The sequence below is a fragment of the Agelaius tricolor genome, unplaced genomic scaffold (genome assembly GCF_023055355.1).
Source record: "Agelaius tricolor isolate 1412-34295 unplaced genomic scaffold, bAgeTri1.0.p SCAF_1, whole genome shotgun sequence".
Lineage (NCBI taxonomy): Eukaryota > Metazoa > Chordata > Aves > Passeriformes > Icteridae > Agelaius > Agelaius tricolor.
This window is the reverse complement of record NW_027269261.1, coordinates 61961132-61982701: the sequence shown is the minus strand read 5'-3', so window position 1 is coordinate 61982701 and position 21570 is coordinate 61961132. Positions and strand designations below refer to the sequence as shown.

General features: G+C 37.6%; 1 protein-coding gene across 12 annotated transcripts in view; it reads right to left on the bottom strand.

The window, feature by feature from the left end:
- Positions 1–21570, bottom strand: part of PTPRK (protein tyrosine phosphatase receptor type K) — a 381645-nt gene that overhangs the window by 238568 nt on the left and 121507 nt on the right. For all 12 annotated transcript variants that reach the window (XM_071437018.1, XM_071437032.1, XM_071437039.1 and 9 more), the window contains exon 3: positions 12700–12971. In XM_071437018.1, the coding sequence (XP_071293119.1) occupies positions 12700–12971 (272 nt within the window). The remainder of the gene's footprint in view (positions 1–12699; positions 12972–21570) is intronic.

Genomic DNA, 21570 nt, shown 5'->3' with positions numbered 1-21570 from the left:
TTTCTCTGTTAAGTCACACAACAACTTATCTTCTGGCCACAGAAAATTTGGTTTAGCAACCTGGAAATGCATTGCAAGCTGCTTGATATTTTATCTGTATCAAAAAAGCATAGCCATATTTTGAAAACTTGTCACAGCTTTCACTACATTACAAATAGTTTAATAACGCAGCTCGTATAGGGATCAGTGTGAAGGGCTCATCTCTCTCTCATGAAAAAAACCCAGATTGCTACTCTGCATTTACATTTTACATTAAAAAACATTAGAAATGTAGTAACAAGAACTTGTCATCCCCTTGGCTAACCATTATGGAAAAAGGGAAGGGTTTGGTTAAGGGTGGATTTTTGGTGCTTGCCTGCAGCTGTGGGTATAGCAGGAGAGGGAAGCAGGGAACAGAATTAGAGAAATACCAATGTTCTATTCATCAAAGTTAAACATGGCAATTCAGGCGTACCAGTGGTTGATCTTCTTTTAACCACTAAACCTCTGAAGGAGAGAACCAGTTGCCAGCCCAGACACACAACAAAGTGATTATATTGAATATAAAAAGTAACACAAAAAAAAAGAAAGGTGGGGTGAAGACAGACAATGCAGGTTGTAACTGCTTCTTAATTAAATTACTGGAGGTTCAAAAGTTTACAGCAACCCCTTAAGCATGGTGGAAAAGAAAAGGGTGGAAAACAGGGGATCAACTCATATGAGAGAGTGTGGACCTGCATATGTGCATCTTTAAATTGTCATAAAGAAAGAAGAAAAAAAAAATCAGACTAAACAAAGGCTATCTTTCTCCATTCCTGACTAGAAGTCCACAAAGACAGAAGACTTTTGTTTTTGAATTGTTTGGATGTTGGGTTTCTTTGTTTCTTGGGGCCTCTTCTCATTTTCAGATGAAATCTGCTAGTGAAGTGAACCAGCCTACTGCAATACCTGAAGCTAATCTGGTCCAACCAAATCATCTAATGATCAAACCCACCAAAGTTACATGACATGAGCATAATGCTCACCCAAAGGGCAGCCACATACACTAGATAAAAAGTGTTTTAATGCCAAAGTTTGACAACTGGAAGATGCAGTATCATCACTCATTCCATTCTCCTTGTTTTCTATGGCTTGCAAGGTGCACTGGTAATGCCCTAAACATGCCCTAATCCCTAAGATCCTTTAGGTATCTGCTGTTGGATCTGGCACAACTGCTGTTTCTTCTCCCATCCACAAAAATCAGTGGCAGGATGATACCCCCAGAAATCCATACCTCCACTAAGATACAAAATTCTCTTGTTCTGTCTGGTGCCTTAAGGCCACCACTTGTTGAGTGCTACCACTAATATTTAACTTCTCTTTCAGTAACTCAACAATACACTAGTAAAACTGGAATTACAGGACTTGTGTAATTTAATTTTTTTAAAGGCTTATCATAGTCATTCACATTGAGCAAATATGCTTTCCTTGCTTGTAAGTAATTTCATTCCATAAATAGCAGCAAACTACTACTACCATTTCCAGGTGAGAAAAAAGTAACCCAAGCCAAAAAGCTGACTCTAGACTAAAAATTTACATTATGAAATTTCTAGAGGTAAGTCACACACAACCACCCCCAGTAAATATTATGTGCACGCCACAGCAGGTCAGTAAAATAATACTGCAACAACCCCATTAATTCCTCTGCTCTGCATTAGCAGGAGTGCCCACACAATCTGTACCTTCCATGAGCATGGAAAACATGTCTTTGGTCTATCTTGCAGTTGTCCAGCACTAACAGAACTGTTGGGCTTTCATTTGCTGTTGCATATCTGTGACATAAGGACAGATGCAGTAAACTTGGCAAACGCATCAACAAAAGCACAAAGGTTTCCAGCTACAGGACCCACTCCAGCAAATTAATAGGACATGAAAAAGTCTCATGGATGACGTACAAAAGGCTCCAGAGGACAACGAGGGCACCAAAAACCAAACCAAAACAAAACAAAAAACAACAACAAAAAAACCAAACAAACAAAAAAAAAACCACAAAAAAAACCCCAAACAAACAAAACAAAACCAAAAAAAAAAAAAAAACAAAAAAAAACCCAAAAAACACCAGGAAAAAAAACAGCTTAGGGTGCACTTTCAGGTAGTCAAGATACTTCTCTGAAGGAGTCCACTCCAAAAAGTTTTATACCAATTCTTAAGATCTTCTGGGAGTTGCATATAAAGACATTTAAAGAAAATAGCAAAGGAGCTCCTTTGCTAGGAAACTACATGACTAGGAAGAAGGGGAAGAACTCTCTAAGAGGAAAATAATATGTCTGTAAAAACACCAACACAATCATTCCTGGCTTGGAGCCAGGAGAACTATTTGTCTGACTGTGCCATTGCTCTATCTCCCACAGGGCAATTGCCTGTTTGCAAACTTCCCATCACTATCTTAGGACCAGAAAATTGCTCTACTTCAGATGGTGTTTCAGAACTTCCAGAACAGGGGTATAATTTACTTCACTCTGGTAAGAGAGGCAACGAGGGTGAGGGTGACTTTAAAATGCTTTGTAATATCTCCTGGACAAAGCAGAAAATTCAATACCAATTTGTTTAAATACATGGACCTTGTACATTTGATCAGAATGTGATTCTAGCACAAATAAATTGATACACTTTCCCCCATCTTTGAATTTTATTTTTTCCTTCAGAGCAACTATCTCAGTTATTTTTCCAATGTCACCTCAAACAAAGTCTAAACTTCAGAAAAGAAGTACATGCAGGGTAGAGAGAATTAAAAAGGTATGAGGTACTTATTTCTCTCTGAGGAGGTCATATCACCAGTCAACATGGGATTCCTATTACATACTAGTCTGGATGAAGAATACCTTTTGACTTTACTCCAAGCCTCAGGCTTGTTCACCATTTAGCACTGGAAAAAGAAAAAATATTTTAAATAAAAGTATCAAAACAACCAATACATTACAGTTTGGTGTTCACATACTCAAAAAATTCTTGAGTATTTCATCTTGCCCTAAATAACAAAAGTCAGAAAAGGACAAAAGAAAGTTAAGTAGCTGCATAATTCTCAGTGTTATTTTTTTTTTTTCAGCTGTACTGGTTTTGGCTGGGATAGAGCTCATCTTTTCATAGTAGCTCATTTTTTTCATAACATGACAATGTTTTGGATTTGCTCTGGAAACAGCATTGCTAACACAGGGATGTTTTAGTTACTGCTGAGCAGTGGTTGCACAGAGCCAAGGCCTTTTCTGCTTCTCACACCACCCCTCCAGTGAGTAGGCTGGGAGGGGACACAGCCAGAACATCCGACTCCCCACACCCACACAAGTGACCAAAGGGATACCCCACACCATATGGCATCATACTCAGCATATACAGATGGGAGAAGAAAAAAAGAGGGGACATTCAGACTGATACCATTTGTATTCTCAAGTCCTGTTACACGAGGTGAAGCCCTGCTTTCCTGAAGGTGGCTGAACACCTGCCTGCCCATGGGAAATGGTGCATTAACTCCTTCTTTTGCTTTACCTGCACTCACAGCTTTTACTTTGCCCATTAATCTGTCTTTAGCTCAACATACATGTTTTCTTGGTTTTGCCCTTCCTGCTCTCTTCCCCATCCCACTAGGAAGGTGGAAGGAAGTGATGAAGGGAGTGTGTGGGGCTTCACTTCCAGCTGGGGTCAAACCACAACACCAAAGAGGCCTTGGGGGTTGGTCAGGGAAAATACAGGCTACTGGCAGCATACAATACTTCACAGCAAAAAGTACCTAAAAATATATCTTATCAGCATTGAGTTGATGAGTTCAGACTTTTAAACTGAAAACCCTGACTCTTCAAGGCCCATGAATTTGGAGACTGACTGGTTTCCAGTTTTGAAGTACAGAGATTTTAGTGAACTTTCTGATAATGATTCAATACTGCACTATTATATTTTTTTCTTTTATTCTCTTTCACTTAGGGGTAGTCCAAAAACCCCTAGCAGAGCACAAGTCATTACTCAATCTTTTCAGAACCCATATAATGAAATAGAAGTATTATCAATTTCTGCTTTTTTTTAACCATCTACTTCAGGCATATATCACCGATTTCTGCCATAATCCTCTTTCATTCATTTCACTTTTCATGTGAATAAAAGAGCCAAGTGGAAGAGTATATCATTGCCAGCTCCTTGATAGTGTGATATTCGCAATTTTTCTTAGAAAGGGATAGGATCTTGCAGAAGCTGATAAAAATATGACAAAATCTGAGCTTCTTATGTAACAAGTAATTATGATTTTCAGCTACAGACTGAAATCCTAAAAAAGAATAATCTCTACACAAGGAACCATATCCAGAACTTCTTTATTTACACACCATGATTTAAGCCAATCTTGTATTTTTGAAAAAAAAAAAAAAGAATCAGGTGCTCCGAGATGGCTGATTAGCAATACTGTGTTTTCCACTTAACTGCCTGACACTGCTTGCAGTATGACAGGGAGGAGAATGCTACAGGCTTTTCATAATCTTGGTAATCAAGGTTAATAAAAAATTTGCATACCACCTTGCAGATGCAAGGAATGTTTCCTGGAAGAGTGCTGAGGTTAAAGTCACATATATCTCCCCAGACATTAAGCACCAGCTAAAAATATTACATATTTATCTCAAAGTCTTCATGAGTTTACAGCCAGTAGTGTTTCATTTAAGATTTTTAGGTAATTATTAAGGTAATTCATAAAACAGATTCATATGGCATACTAACCTCCAAACCTTTCACTGTCTTGGAAAACACCCAGCATCTACTAAATTTTCATCACTTCACCCTGAAGACAATCACTATTTTGCAGGGAACAGTGAAAAAAGGTCAAAAATCTTCATCACCCTCATTGGTACTACATTATTTGATGCAAAGAGAATTGAAGAGTCTTGTATGTAGAGCTATGCAATTCCTTACAATACTTCAGTACTTCAAGTATAATATTTCTACTCTCCTTCAAGTGCAGATCATACATATGGCTGTCCTAGGGTGACACTATGATGCTTGTATCCCCATTCATGTGTTCTGTTAATGTTGGATATTATGTTCTGTACATTTAAGACCGGCTCTGAAGAGGGAAAGTTTTGTTTTGGTTTTCTTATCAGCCTGGCGGGACACAGAGACTGCAGCTTTTGCTTTTTCTGCTTTTGCTTTTCGCTTTGCTCTCTCGCTCTTGCTTGCTTTGCTTCTGCTTGCTTTTGCTCATTAGCTAGTTTAGCTAAACTGTCCAAATTTCTTCCTGGACTGTTTCTCCTTTCCTTTTTCTGACCATTTCAAACCTGCTCCAGACTGGGACCTGGGAACACCAAGAGTTTGCACCCTGTGGCCTGCAGCAGCTGCCCCAGCGCCGGAGGGACTGAGAACAGTGACCACCCCCCGAGAGAGACTTTCTGAATTTGTCATCTTTTCCAGAGTGGTGCCATCTGGTATTGTTCATTCTGTGTGCTGGGGGGTGCTGTGCTTGTTAAATAAACAGGTTCTTTCCACTCCTCTCCGAGGAATCCTTCCCGAACCGGTTGGGGGGAGGGTTTGCTTACTGGAGGAGCCCTAATTTGGAAATTCTCTACCAAATTTGCCCTAAACCAGGACAATGGGAAAGGAAACCCAGAGCACAGTAGAACAAAAGAAAGCTCCTTACAAATTGTAATATAACAAAGAGAAGCAGTGGAAAAGACAATATTGAAAATTTTAAACAAAGGAAAAGGAAAGGAGTAAACTTCTGACATGTCTTTTTTCAGAATACAAACTCTTCAGCTTCTAAATTCTGTGAATTCAGTTTTTCTGTAGGACTAAGAATAGAGCAACAGAAGTAATTGCCTAGATTCTACAGCTCTGTAGCCTGTAAAAATTAAGGCATCCAAAGTCATTTCTTCTACACCCCTGCTGGAATGGAGTTCTAGGTGTTTTGCAGAAGCAGAGCCATCTCTGCTTGCAATGGTGAAGTAAAGTCTGGATCACCGACTTAGACATGGCTGATGCATTTTACCCAATTAACAATAATTTCTGCTATTTTAAATTGTAATAGTTCTTGGATACTAATTAATCAGCTTGGCCCTTTTTTAAAGCAGCAGTCCCCAGAATAAATTAGGTCTCATCAAAATATGCTAACAAAAGTCAAATGCACCAAGCTAGGAAAGTTATTATATACATGTCTTTAAGGCAATTTTGAAGTTCTTAAATAAAGAAAGCAAGCTAGTGGGCAGGAGACAACACAATAGGTGAGAGAAAGGCCAACACCATACATAATCATTATTTACCTGCTTTCCCACCACCACCATTTGCCAATCCCTCAGGAAGTTCCTGTGCCCATAAATGAGCTAACTCTGGAAGGAAAGAAAGCACATTGTGGCTGGCCTGCAGAACATCCCCTGCTGAAACAACGCCACAGACCTGAACTAACAGTCAAAGCCTGCTTGTTGTCTCTAAGAAATAATAAAAGCGTTTCCAAGAAGTCTCCAATGGTGTTACTGAAAACCTAGATGCTGGCACTTGAGCTGTGACAAGGCTTGTTTGGGCAATGCTCACTTTCACTCCCCGCACTATGGTTTCCTAGTTTGAATACTGGAATAAGTAAGTACTTGTACAGGTCCTTTGAGAGCTTTGAGTGCTTTGTGATCTGCAGAACTAAATTATTAAAATGGTTCTGGTAATCACTCTATTGGAAATTACGTGGGCTTTTTGTCATCATCAGATCAATAAATATCTTGGAAGAATTGAGAGAGAAATGTGACAGATATGCTTGCACACATTCATGTTTATCCTAGCAGTTTAAAAAGCTGGTGTTTTGTTTGCACTGGCAAGGCTTGGAAAAGCAATAAGAAAGACTTTTTAAATAATGAACTTTCTCTAACTCTTCAATTAACTGTATAAAGAAGAAGTCTCCTGATTAAGAGCTGCTTAGCAAGTAATAGTCAGGAGAACACTTAGGGGTTTAGAAAGTGCTTCTGATGAGAAAGCAACATCATTCCTCTTTGGAGATATTTTCAAACATTAGAGATAGTGGTAAGTAGTGAGGCAGTTAGAAGTGCTTTCATCTGGTGAAAACTATGAAGGAGAGAAGGAAGACAAAGGAAACAAATGTATGAGCCATTTCATTGTGCAGTAATGAAGTAGAAGAAAAATAACTTATTGACAGTCACCTTAAACTCCTAAAAGCCACAAAGCATTCTTAATGGAGTTATTTCCCAAAAAGAGTGCTAAGGAATGATGCACCTACACAAGGAACATTTCAGTGACATACTACCTGCAAACACAAGCTGTTCTAAGTTTAATGAAAAAAAAACCTCTCTGTTTTTTAAGTATTACCTTAGATTTCTGTAATTATACAGCTAACCTATCTTTTACCAACACATTTTAAAAAAAATTTATAGCTCCTATAAATACTTCATAGGTTGATATTTCATCCTATAGGTAGGATGAAATATCAACCACCCTCCAAAAAGTTCTAATTCATACCTTATTTCTAAGAATCCTTAGAAACTTGAATAATTGAAAAGCTTTAATTTTAAATTTCAGTTTTAAAAAGTCTCAAATATTACACTACCCGAAGTGAGATTGAAAGGAAATGGTAAGGGGAAAAGAGCCAAGAGAAATGGGTGGTAGTGGCAGACAAAGTTAGGTCTTATTTCTACAGCCAGACAAAAATTTACCAAAAATATGACCAAACTGGTTTAAATAACCACAGAATAAAAATTAAATTACATTTAGGAATCCAGAAAAAAAGCTCACATTGACTTAGGGGGTGGAGAAGGCTGGGCATCCACAACAGCTATTTCTGTCAGGCACATTCATGGGTCTGCAGCCTGCAGTCTAACCAACCTCCATTCACTTTTTTCAGTCTGGTTTAACCACCAGATCAAAAAGGCCCCTAATTCTTGAACTGGAAGAGGATTCCCCTTCATATGGGTGAGGGTTTTGCATAATTCTACCATATTCCTCTAAATTGGGTCGTTTCCCAGGCCTGATAACTCATACAGTTGTATGAGAGGCAATGCTGAAGTAGGCTAAGTTATCAGGCCTGGGATCGCTCTCCTCTGCCCCTGAACGACTCCTCATGGTGAGATTTCCATCAGACAATTTTCACTGTCTTGCCACTGAGCATCCAAGGCTTATACAGAGAGTTGTAACATTAACTGGTTGGCTGCTTATCAGTGTTGCTCAAAATTTTCAGGAAAAGCACTTTCCATATTACATTTTTACATTCAACTAGTCATTCAATTTACATTCAACTAGTTCTTTCTCATCAGAAACACTTTCTAAACCCCTAAGTGTTCTCCTGACTATTACACTAGCTCCAAGTTTTAGTTATAAAGTGTGTGTCTTTTGTATTATTATCAGTAATTTTCTGTATTCCAAAATATTTTAAATAAAAGCCTATGAAAATATCAGTCCTTTGGAACATTGCTGGGGTTTTTTTAAATGAATTTTTGTATTTTTTTGATGTATTTTGGGGGTAAAGCACATATATAAAAAAAGGATCTTTGCCCTAAAAGGAAGCTGGCATTTGGGAGGGTGAGTTTCTTCTAAAGTTGTCCTATAACTCAGTTCTACACAGGTACTTCCCATTTCACTTGTGGTTTCCTTCCTTAGCTATACCAAATTACTAAATGACATCTAAGCCCGTGTCTTCCTAAATTTTTCTGCATGTAGCTTGTTTAGAGTCTCACATGTCTACGAGTTCAGAACAGTAATCTGATATCCAAAAACTCAACAAATGCTCATATTTCACAAGAAATCTGTTTCCTACCTTATGTGGCATATGGCCCAACTGTACACACCATTACTCAATCCTCTGTCTACCATCCTCCTGTTATGCTTCTATTACAGTTCCAAGACCTTACAAGATCATAAAGGAAAGTAATTTTCCAAGATCTTTGAGCAATTTAAACTTTTGCTAATCCAATAAATCATCAGTATTGTAATAAAGAACAAATTAATTATCCAAATCAGGATTCACAATTCTGCAAGAAAATTATTTGGCTTTCCAGCATTTTCCTCCAGTATTTCTGAACTGATTAAAACCTGCTCAGTGCAGTTCAGTATTTTTACTTTGGTAGCTATACTTCCAGGTGCTACATCAGTGCTATGAAGATAGTATCCCAGCCAGCACATTGGCTAAACTGGAGCACCACTACCATACAGTGAATTTTTAAAGAAATCAAGTAATTGGCATTTTAAGAGTTAGAAATTTATGGTTCCGAGTCAAGAGTTTATTTACCAGTTTCTGACATAAAAATCAGCTATGTAATAATAGAACCAAAACTGAAAAGCCCATGGTTCACATTTCAATGTGGACCTCACATGTGAGCAACCACAAATGTGATCCTGTGCAAGCAAAACAAATCTGCTGAGGGTGAGGGGAAGACCATACAAAAATAGCAAACAGGGACTTTTGGGAGACAGTGTTAAGAAAAAAATTTAAAAAATCAAGCATACCACAAACAAACAAAATCAAACTGAAAAGCGATGACATAGGTAGCAAGGGAAATGGAAAAATGACTGTGACAGAGGCAGAAAGGAAGAGACTGTCCTCAGCAGTCAGATAACCCCTACTGTGCAAAGCAGGAGACAACTTGGGGAAATGAACAGAAGCATTAGACAAAACAATTCATCCAGACAGGAATAAACATCTCAACTAAAATAAATTAATTACAGTAATAACCAACAAAGAAAACAATGAGACAAAACTCCTAGTCACTTAAAAAGTTTAAACAAAAATCCCAAAATAGTTTTCTTTTGAAGCAAACCTGAGGCAGGTCAAAGGTAGCATATTTCCAACAGAGCAATAAGAAAGAGATTACAGAACTAACAAGTACCAAAATCAAATCAACTTTGATCCCAAGGAATTGTCTAATCAAACCCTTTTCTTTGAGAGTTCATCCACATGTTAAACGAGCAGAACAGTGGTTGCAGATGCCTTGCTAGCAGGAGACAAGAGACAGATTGCATCATTACAGGACTTCTGAAACTCCCTCAGTGCAAAATACGACAACTGAAGAATTACCGGCCCCAGGCTTGCAGAAACCCCCAGGAATAGTCCCAACATGGAATTTACATCAGAATTCCTTGTCATGTACACTGTAGACACTAGTAGCTTAAATCATTGCAAAAAATCACTGCTATCAGGAAGACAGAAAGGCATCACCTAGGTTCTAAAGCTCAAAATTCTTGAGCCACATATATGCTCAAGGCTGGAAGTGTATCCTGGGAAAGGTGCAACCATGTTGAATTTGTCCTGTTCCTGAGCTCTTCTAAAAGATTCCACAGCTATCTGCCAGCAGAGACAGGGTAAAAAACTAGATAAAAACTTTTATCCAGTAAAGCTACTATAATAAACTGTGCTATGTTTTGTCAGAAAATAATACCCAATAGAATGCAGGTAAAGAAAGTAAAGGAAATGGATTATTTAAATAATATATTCCTGTGAGTAAAAGGAATTGTTAAATTCATCCAAAAAATGCATAAACTCAATAAACTACAGTGACATGCATAAACATTGTGCTAGTTTTGAACAGGAAGCAGTAATGTTTCAACAGAGCATAGCAGAGCACAGAAATGCTGCTCAGAAGCTAAGTAGCCCAAGTGCAACACTCTTGTTGTTACAACCTACTTGGCCATGCTGCTAACCTCCAAGTCACTGCACAAGACTTCCTTAGAGTGCAACCTGTGCTATTCAGCCCCTGATAATCTCTACTCTCCTCCCTCACTTAAAAGTGAAGGAAACAGCAGCGAAGTTTACCTGATTGTAACAAAGTACATGCAAACAATTGTGCTCAGCTCTGATCTTTAGCCGTGACCTTGCTTGTACAGGCAAGGATCCAATTCCAATTCTTGTTATAGAAACCAGTGCTCATTTTCCTCAGTGCTAGCTAAACTCATTGACCAACAGGTAGATAAAAGTGCCAATATCACAAGCTGCAAGTGTACAGCATGGTACTCATATGAGAAAAATGAAAAAAAATGAAAAAAAATTTCCATTCCAAAGTATAACAACTGAAAACTATGGGGAAAAAACCCAAACTAAAAAAAAAAAAAAAAAAAAAAAACACCACCACCAAAAACCTATCAAGAGCAATGTTGAACCAGAACTTTGAGAGCCAAAAGAACCAAAACAACAAAAATTCCAACCCTGTTGGTGCAAACAGGCATTTGTGCATATGCGTAGATAGGACACAGATTTCCCCTCCTGTTCATAAAAGCAATTGTGCAAGTTGGCCACAAATCACAGCAGGCTGCATTAGCAGTCCTCCTGTTCTACTCCACGCTTATGTTTAATTTAAACATAAACTGGGTTACACATGATTTCAATATTCTGTTGGATGACCAAGCAAGAGAAAGAATGAATTTAAGCAGAGTCTATGGAGAGATAATGTGAAGGTTATAACGTAAGTGAAAAATGGCCACGTTGCTAAGATAAGGCTCCAACCACCAATCTCATTGTCAAGCCTGGCCATCTGTCAGCAGAAACCTGATTTACTGCATATTATGCTGCTATACTTGATCACTACTGTTCTGTTATAGAAGGCTCCCGAGGTTTGTTTAAGGACACCAAATGGTACTTTCTAGCAACATAAAAAGGGTTAATAAAACACCTCCTCAAAAGCTGAGCTTTTTGGAACCAGGCTTCAGAACTTTAAATCAAATTTTACCCAGTTTCAATGCCACTGGTAGATTAAATTTCTTTATAAATGAAAACATTAGAACCAGGGAAACAAAGCCCAAAAACACCCAAAAAAAAAAGACAGCAAATTACATCATTTTCACCATATGTTTAAGGCTGCTTGCACTGAAGCTTGTTTATGGATGTTATTTTGATGGTGGGGAATTGCAACAAACTTTAGATAAAGGCACATTTAAGATACATTCCTACAATATTACTATTCAACAAAACCATTAACAAAGCATCCACTTTCTTTCATTTAATAATTACTCTGGATATCCAATCTGTTTGCAAGAGCACTAATGACAAATATTTAGATAGGGGCCTGTAAGCTCATGGTGTAACAATTCAGGTGAGCACATGTAATCTGACTCTTCCCACTCCTAGACGCCAGAACAAAAATGCCCATGTATGAGATTCATCCCTCACACCAAATACCCACTGAGTAAAACAGCTGCAGGGACTTTCTCAGGTTAATCAAACAAATGAAATAACAGCATCCAGTAATAACGAAACAATTTTTCCCTCCAAACAACAGGCCTACACTGCAGGTGGTTTTGTCCCATAGCAAGCAAAGAGGAAAAAAAAACACATCCTGAACAGCTGCTCATTAGTTGAGCACCATTCTGCCTGCACAGCAAATGAAGCAAATGTCGTGTGGAAAAAAAACAGAGTTACGGTCATGTATTTAGACACGGTAGCACAGGCATACACAAAAGAGGAGGGAAGACAAGTACAAATTACAATTGCTCAGGCAATTTATTTCTGGGAGTTTATAATTTTTGATGTTCCTGGACTTTAACCTCACCATTTCTTTTAACAAGGCTTTTTTCCAGGTAATTTTTTTTTTCTCCTATTACACAATAACATAACTTTGGACAATCACCTGATATAAAAAAAATATCCAGTCCCATACAATTATTTATACTGAATGGAACACTTCACTTGAGGACACTGGGAGCATACTCCATCAGAACAGATCAAAACAACACAAAGTGGATAGGATCTTGCAGTAAATATTACAAAGAGGTGTGAATTTATTGCAAGCTTACCTGATACTCATTGGGCCAGAAAGTGCTGACAGCCAACTCTGCTCGAAGCCAGTCTTTGCCAGTGGAACCAGTGACATTCCAGATGGGATTAGCCAGTGGTCCTTTGTTCACCCTAACCAGGATGTTCAAAGTGCCTGGGTTTCCTCCATTCTTGCTGTACAGAAGGTAGCTGAAATCGATGCAGTGAGTATCATTTTCTTTCATTGTTGGAAGCTGAAGTCGAGTCTTTTCTCCCGGGTCATGGTCTGATGAAATCACTACCATATACGATCCTAAGAAAGGAAGGAGTGAAAAGGGGAGGGGGGGAAAAGTGGTATTAAGGAAAATGATAAATACTAAGAAACTGATTGTTCACTGTAAAAAGGATAAAATGTATAGGTTTTCTTATCTCAGGAACCTCAAAATTCAAGTGGCATGAAATCTAACAAGCTATGGCTAGACACATGACTGAAATAGTACCTACAGAAGATATCACATATCTCTAAGGACGTTTCTAGATGTCTCCACCTACAAACTTTTCTTTTTCTTGTTTTAGGATCAGATAATTGGAAACATGATCACAGATGGGGGAAAAAAATAAAAGTAGTAAAGGATGATCATTATTCTGAGGTCACTGAGGCCAAAATTCTCTCAACTTGCTCAACAGATTTTCTGAAAACAAAATAAAAACTAAGGTCCACATTCCTCGAGGCAGCTTTATAACACCCTTTTCTACTCAAAAAAAGAGGCAGACTTGAATTTGAGATATATTAGCAATGGAAATAGCTGACTTAGGACACCAAGACAAATTTCTCTGGAAAAGTTTTGTTTGCTGCTCCATTTGCCAATGGATTTAAGGGGATAACAGAAGTTTCTACAGCTAGAAGACTGTCAATCTTGTAAATGTGTATGACAAATATACACAAGACAAAACAGGCTGTGCCTGTCTAGCTACAAAGGCAGAAAGTGGAAATCATATGTTTAACATGTTATACAGGCAGTAATAATGAATCAGTCTGTCCTGCTGTCCTGCAGAATGGATGGTAAAGACAGGCTGCCTCTAACCTAGCCCAGAGCTGATCCATTTCTTCAAGAATGACAGTTCCAGGCCAGGTACTACCCAGTGAGTGATCCCCACAGAAGAAAGCTTGCTGGACAGGGTATGCCAGGCTGAACTTCTCAACCAAGCGAGAAAATCCAAGTCAACATACGAACTGAATCATTGCCACAGCAAAGTTTCCTACCCTAAACTTACCTACCCATCTGCTTAATGATTCCAGAATCTTCCTGTTGACAGATTTTCCTTTTACTTTCAGTCCTAAAGGGCATCACAATAAAGAGCCTTTTCTTGTAGGCAAAGTTCAGGTTAAATCTATCAAAAATAAAGAAAAAACTTAACCTAAACTTTAAAAAAAAAATGGATTTATGAGCATTTGCCCAAATGAGTAGTCTCACAGAAGTCCTGGGAGTATGGACATGAATACTGGTGAAAATACTGGTGAAGTATATTTATATAAATTATCATGATTTTGTATGTCAAATTTTATTCTTTGATTTTTAGACAACAAGGAACTATTGTGTTCTCTTATGTCCTAAACAGTTGCATTAGGCATTCTGAAAATTGTTCACAAGCTGTTGCTCAGGAAGAGATGAAAATTTATGTACATGGATTAAATCATCTGTGTTAGATGCTAATTTACTGGCCTGTAAAGCAAGTCTCTGCTACAAAATTTCAGAAAAAAAAAGAGAGAAAGAAATACTATAGAATGAAAGCTGTTCTTATTAAAGCACAGTGCACTGAAATCTATATTTTTAGTAGTCATCTTTAAAAGAGGGTTTAAAGAAAACTACTATAATGTAATACAAGCTACCAGTTCAAATTTAGAATTTTATGCAGAATCCATTATTTATTTTTCTATTGAAGAATTTGGTAAAGTAGCAATTCCTGGTTATTTCTTCATCATTAATAGCCATTTATAAAATCAGAAAGGAATCTTATTATACTATTTAGGTTTGCTGGTACTTTAAAGATTATTTTCTAGCATCAGTTGATGACTGCCTGAGAAACTGTTCATAAACCACATCCACTAGTGTGCAATTTTTATGCCACTTGACTCTAGAATAAAGTTAATAACAATAAATGATTATTTATTTATTATTATATTATTTAACAAAATAAATAGTATATTTGTTTGTAATCTCTATTTTAGTAATACTTATGTTCTTATAAGCACCTGATCATCAGACTAGAGAATAAGATTTTCAACAATTTTGTTACTGAATACTACGCATGTGACAGGAGGAGGCTGTGCCTAAGCAATTTGGGGTTTTTCCTTCCACATAAGAGCTGGAAAACTGAACAGGTTCAGCAAAAAATTACAGACTGCTTCCCACAATTAGCACTAATTGTCCATGGCCATCTAAATTGCCTCTTTGCCTTTGTTACTTGTTTCTTCCAACTATTTTTAAGCAACACATGAAAACCAACTCAGTCTTTCCAAAAATTAAAAAATCATTTCTAATATTTCTAAAGCTAGGATATTGAAGAAGATAAACCCTCCAACATTTTCTGAAAGTAAATTTTGGGGGAGAAGGGGGAAAAGGAAGAACTAGAATATAACAATCAACTTTCACAGATTTTTAAAAATGTTTCTCTCAACTTCTCTCAAGATAAAACCACTTGAAGGAAAAGAAAACCCAACTCAAATTGCAACAAATAAACTAGAAGTATTTAAAGATCTTGTTTCTATAGTAAGGGAATCTACTATAGCCTTTGGAAATTTCAATATACATTTTTAACATATCAACATATTTTATAGTACTACACTTTCTCAACCTCATTTTTCATCATTTAAAAATACTTAGCAGTGACTTTGGATACATCTATCTACATGTTAGTCCCACAACACTTCATGAAATGCTCCAGACAGCATTCATAGACCATTTATCACAAAGCCAAAACATCTGTTCAGCTTCTTGGAAACTACTTCACTTCTCCTCCTTTTTTTAAACTTTAGCAGCAGCATTCCACAAATGTACAGAGCCCTGCTCCCCCCTCAGACATCTACCTACTGCAAGAAAATCAGAAGCCAATGCCAGAGTAAACTAAACAGCAAAATTATATCTTTGGAAAACATACAAAATATTTTCTTTCACCTTTCATAAGAAAGTCATTCTTTACTTGTAAAGAAATTCAATATAATTGAAAGAATTAGGAGTTTTCCCCCATTTATATATGCTTGCAATACCTTAATATTAGTTATTAATAATTATATTATTGCAAAATCTTCATAATATCTTAAGATATAATTGGACTTGGCAGAAATGCAAAGTATAAACAAGGGAACTGCTCACAATCTCATTAATTCCCAAGATTACCTAACTGTTTGAGATTTTCAGTGAGAGGTTAGAGCAAGTGTTACAGCTAACTATTCTCAGTGGTGCTCCAGCATGGAGCAGGGACAGGGTGAGGAGGAAGGAGCAGCAGACACCAAGTGTAACGGACTGACTGCAGCCCCCAGTTCCCATCCCCCTGTGCTGGGGTGGAAATTTGCTTAATTTGTCCCCAGGATGAACCTGTCCTGTTTTTGACCATAACTGGTGATTTAAAAAATAAGTGATCTCCTTGTCTTTGTCTCAACCCATGATCTTGCCCACACTATTTTTCCCCTTGTACTGCTCAGGAAAGGACCAAAAAAATGCAGGGTGATGGGCTGGCCAAGGTTAACACACCACAGTGCCCAGAAAGGTAAAGAGCAGCTAGCTAACACAAGTACTAAGTGCTTTATTAAATCTCAGTAGAGCCAGGCTCCATGATTTTTTTTCCCTATTGTTACTAGCCTAACAAGGTCAGGCACAAGCAGACATAAAACACTGTATACACCCACTTCCCTGGAAAACAAGGAAGGAAAAACACACCAACCTGTGTTGTTTCCACTAAGACTTTACAAGAAGGAAGTCAATTGCAAGTGAGGTACTCCATTAAATCCCAAAATAGTGAAAAAGAAAAAATTACATTAAATTAATAAAAAAAAAGAAAAAACACAAAACCAAGGCAACATATTTGGAGCAATGGAGAAAGAAAAACCTAACATGAAAGAGCAGAACATCATTTTTTCTTCTTAAAATACAGAAAGGGCAAACTCCATATTTGGATGATGCTGCAAACAAATGAAAGAAGAAAACTATCTCAAGTCATCATTTTTGCCTGGACAAAAATATTGCTCTTAAATATTCCTTTGACTCCCTATTTTTTACTATGCTCCAGCATGTTGTCTTCAGTTACTCTGGCAGTTACTGTAGTTAAAAAATGCACACAACTCATCAGTAACATTTTTCTCAAAAATTTTTCTTGCAATTTGACAGTGATGATGTTTCATCCTTGTTTCAGTAATTCCCAGAAGAACCTTCTCCATTCTTGTGAATTTACAATCTTTAAAATTCATAAATATGTTCTCTTTCCCCCAAGAAGCTTAAGTGTTAATTTTTTTCTACTTAAATGCAGTTTAGATTTCTCCAAATCAAACTCCATCCTCTCATTTAGCTTTTCTTCTCTGAAGTGCCTACTATCTATTTGCCAGCCTCTAATGTTAATCCTGATGTAAAAGGTCAATCCAATTCTCTCCTACACAAAACAGAAACATCAGACTATGAAACAGCTAAATGGCACTGCCTCCTAAGCTTTGACCAAGTTCATGCAAACAGTTGAGTTTTAGGATCAGTCTTTCAGGAAGATTTTGATGCCTACTTGGCATTTAAGTCATGAACTTGCTAAAAGATGTCGACACAGCTGTGGAGCAAGAGCTACCAGACTTTCCCTGAGCCATGTTATTGAACATAGCTGTATATACCTCATCGTTTTTACTGCCTTTTATTTATTTTGATAAGCATTAAACTTAATGTCCTAGTTCAGTGGCAAGGACAGATCATTCCAGAATAAATGAATTCTTCAACTAATTAATTGTGAAAAGTCTTAGGTTTTATCCCCTACTAAAAACCAAGCTCTTCTACTTAATCAAAGCTAAGAAATCATACCAAGATCAAAAAGAAGTCCTTATATATAATAAAATGTGCCCACTGTAAGGTACAAATGTGACAAAGCAGTTTCCTGATCAAATTATTTTCTCTCACTTCCTTGCTTCCTGAATAACGGGTTTGTATTTGAAGTGTGAAACTTGTAATTTTCAGCAGGCTGGTCTTCAGCTCCCACAAAACCTCTTTCCTCCTAAGAACTAACTACCAAACCATCTCCATTTTGGGGACATACTGTGGCAATTTCTCTGCCTGTGAATGGCAAAGTCAATTACACAAAGTGGAGGGTCCAGGCACTCATGTGCCTTATCCTAAAGCTAGAGACTATGTGACCTTTTTATCTTTTAATAATGACTGTGAAACATAGCCCCCAATTACATTTTGGGCAACATTTGTGAGAGACTGCAGGCAAAGAAGAGGCACTGAAATAGAGAAATAGGCTTGCAACTGGAAGCAGACTGCAAAGAAAAGTTCAGAAACCTCTATATTAATTCACAGAAAATTATATTTCACACACAGAAGTATTCATGCCTGTTTTGTTCTTCAGAGAATGCCTTCCCTGCAACAGTTAGAGACAGCCCTTTACTTGTGTTCTGTAATGTGCAAGAAGGCAAAAAATAAAGGCTAATTATAAAAAGTCAAAAGCTCTTAAATTTTTCTGCTTGCAGGAAGGATATTATTTTCAAAAGAAAAAAACCAAAGCCTATGAATCCACTAAATACACTCCAGGTAAACCCCCATGTGCTTGGTTTTAATAAAACCTCAAACCCTGATAACCTTCTGCCCCCCATTACCCAACATATAGTAACGGTCTGCAACCATAGGGCAGAAAAAAAATAGAAAAAAACTCTAAAGAAATTATGAAGAAAAACTAGAGACATTGTTAGGGGTTTTTAATTTTAGTGCCCTGCACCATCAGTTAAGGATACCCCTTAAGGAGTATGTCTAGAGAAAAATGTTACTTTGTAACACTATAATATTACTTAGATACATTATTTGATACACACTTAAAATATTCAATATAGTTATATCCTGGCTTTACCTTCTTCCATTCTAAAAAATTCAAAAATCATGTTATTGGTGTAAACAACACAAGATTTCCCCAAAATTTCTTCAGATGCCTACAATTCAGAGGTATCTTTCTGCTTACTTCACTTGTTTACAATATCATTCCCTATACAAGACTCAAACTGTTGAAGGCTTGTTTCAAGTTCTTTACAGATTGTCAAAGTGAAAGCGGGGGTGAATCAGGATCATGAATTTCAACTTCATTGCCTAGCTCAGTTCCAAGGCACCACAACTCAAATGCAAGTCAAGATAAGACTCTGAATTTACTACAGAGATTAAAAATAACAATAAAAATACACATTACAGACAGGGGAAATTTTTCTGGAAAATGCAAATCTTTTGGATGTTTCCTACTTCCAATAGAAAAGGAGAATTATTAAAAGAAGCAAACCAAAGCAAGTTGTTAAGCTACACTGTATAAATAAAAGCAGAGCACTCAGTTTGAACAGAAACTAAGCCTCATGGACTGCAAGAGCTCATCAATTCATCAATTTCACACTGACATTGCAATTTCACAGGAGGAGGAAAGGTGTCCTGCCCTCCAGGCTGTACCTGCTGATGCCAAAAGCTCTGCTCTACAGCGAGGTCATGCAACTGGGATTCCCCCATTAACCACACCCACAGAGGTCAAGCAACAGGGACACAGCCTGACAGCACTGATCCAGGCAAGGCAAATAAAAACAGCATCAAATCAGCCAAAGAATTATTATCATGGGCAGCACAACACTTTACCAGTATTTACAACTATCATACTACTGTCTTGATACTAATATCCCTTATGACTCCTTCAATTCCATGAGAACAAGAAAATGTTCACAATTGAAAAAAAAAAAACCAAGATATGAAAAACCTCATGTTTCAAAGGCATGCAGCATTTGCAACAAAGTTCATGATGAACTTTTGACCAAAAACTGTTCCTTGGGCTGGTTGTAGCTACAAAGTTTTGTTCTCCATAGTAACATTTTCAAAATGAATAAACATGAAAAATATTTCACTCAGGAAGTGCTGGAATTTGTAGTTTTCTCATACATAACACCAAAATCCTGTGGACTTGTTTGTTCTGATGCAGAGAAAATGGACCACAATGACATACCAGTTTCTGAGGTATGGTAGTTTTGTCCCTCTTTTTTCACATGATGGAACTTCAGCTAATACATAGAACTTTAGGAACTCCAAAACCTGAGACAGAAAAATTTCAGCAACTCAAATTTGTATTGCAAGCTTGTAGTGTCTGTACAAGAGAACATTTATCTTGCATTGTGCTCCTTTGAATTGCATCTTCCAGCAAAACATTCAGAAAATTACTTTTGATACGGTGCGTCAGGCTGGCTTATGAAAGAACACTGTTACTGAACAGTAAGCTGCATTTCAGTAAGCAAGAAGCACATGGAATAGTTTCATATTCCTGTAGGGATTAAGTGGGGTACTCTGACATGAATTTTTTTAACATCAGTGCCCATGAATGGATGGCTAAGATAAAAGTAACAACAGCTCTGAACTGTCTGAATTTGTGCTGCAAACCCATAAATACCCCACGGATGGTGGCTTAGTGACTCCAGGATGCTTCTCAGTCACTCAGGGGCTGATCTGGCTGCCCAAAGAGCAGCAAACACTGGCCAGCTTCCTGTCTGGAAGAAAATGTCTTTTCTAAGAAAAGCTTCCAAAAAAATCCCAGCTCTAGCTTAACATCAACTCGGGATGAAGCTATCCAGTTGGGATATCAAATAACTGAGTACCATTTGTGCCTGCCCAGCCTAAAGCCAGTCAGATGTTTTAGTCTGAAGTTGTTCCCAGCTGTTCCAAGGAACTCCTACACCTCCTGGGAAAATTTCAGTCCCATGAACACAACACCTAAAAACACTTGCAACAACTTCACTGCATGAAAAGCGGTGCAGAGAAGAGTTTAAATCCATTTTGCTTCCACCATTCCTGTTAGCTGCTCTGATATTACTTGACTGGATAAGGTGAGCAGTAATGCACAGACATCTCCCTCCATATCAGCTTTGTTCCACCCATTTTTGTGACAGGCCTCCAGGATGAAAGACCAGTGTTGGCCCTTCTGTATCCACCTACAGCTCTAGGATGCCACTGTATCACCAGGCATCATTTAGATGTTTTGGATGCTGACAAAATAGACATACATTAATGAGGATGTCACAACAGATCAAAATCAAATTATCTGTTTCTGTGGATATTATTTATTTGAATAGAAAGTAAAGTGAAATGTTGACATATTTAGAGTAGTCTAGGGCAGACAGTCTTGTAGAAAACGTCAGTGCTGAGCACTTGTTGAAGTCTTTGCGCTGCTGTGTGTTTGCTGCAGTGCACAAAAACAAGTGCACAGAGAATTCACAAATGTCAGCCAAGGTGACCTGAAAACTCACAGCCACTGAAATTCACAGGACTTTTACTCCCACCCCACGCCCTCCTCCATCTATGCTCAATCAGACCCTTGCAAAGCAACACACAAATCCCATAATAAAAGAACTAGATCTCCTGTGCCTTCACTCTTGAGAGAGGCAGGGAGACAGAAATGTTTGATTTCTTCCCAGGTGAGGGAAATGAACTGACTCCTGGAAAAGTCCAACAAGAAGCACAGCCACATCAAGATAAGAGAGGAAACTGAAGACAAGTGGAATTTTCCTCACTAAAAAACATAGTTCCAAGCAACTTCTTTCAAATATTTAGAAAAAGGCAGATTAAAATGTATCTTTATGTATATTTTGACTTTTTTTTTTGTTGCCAACTAAAAAATTCTCTGCACTCCAGGCTTTTTTACCCTAAGCGGCATTT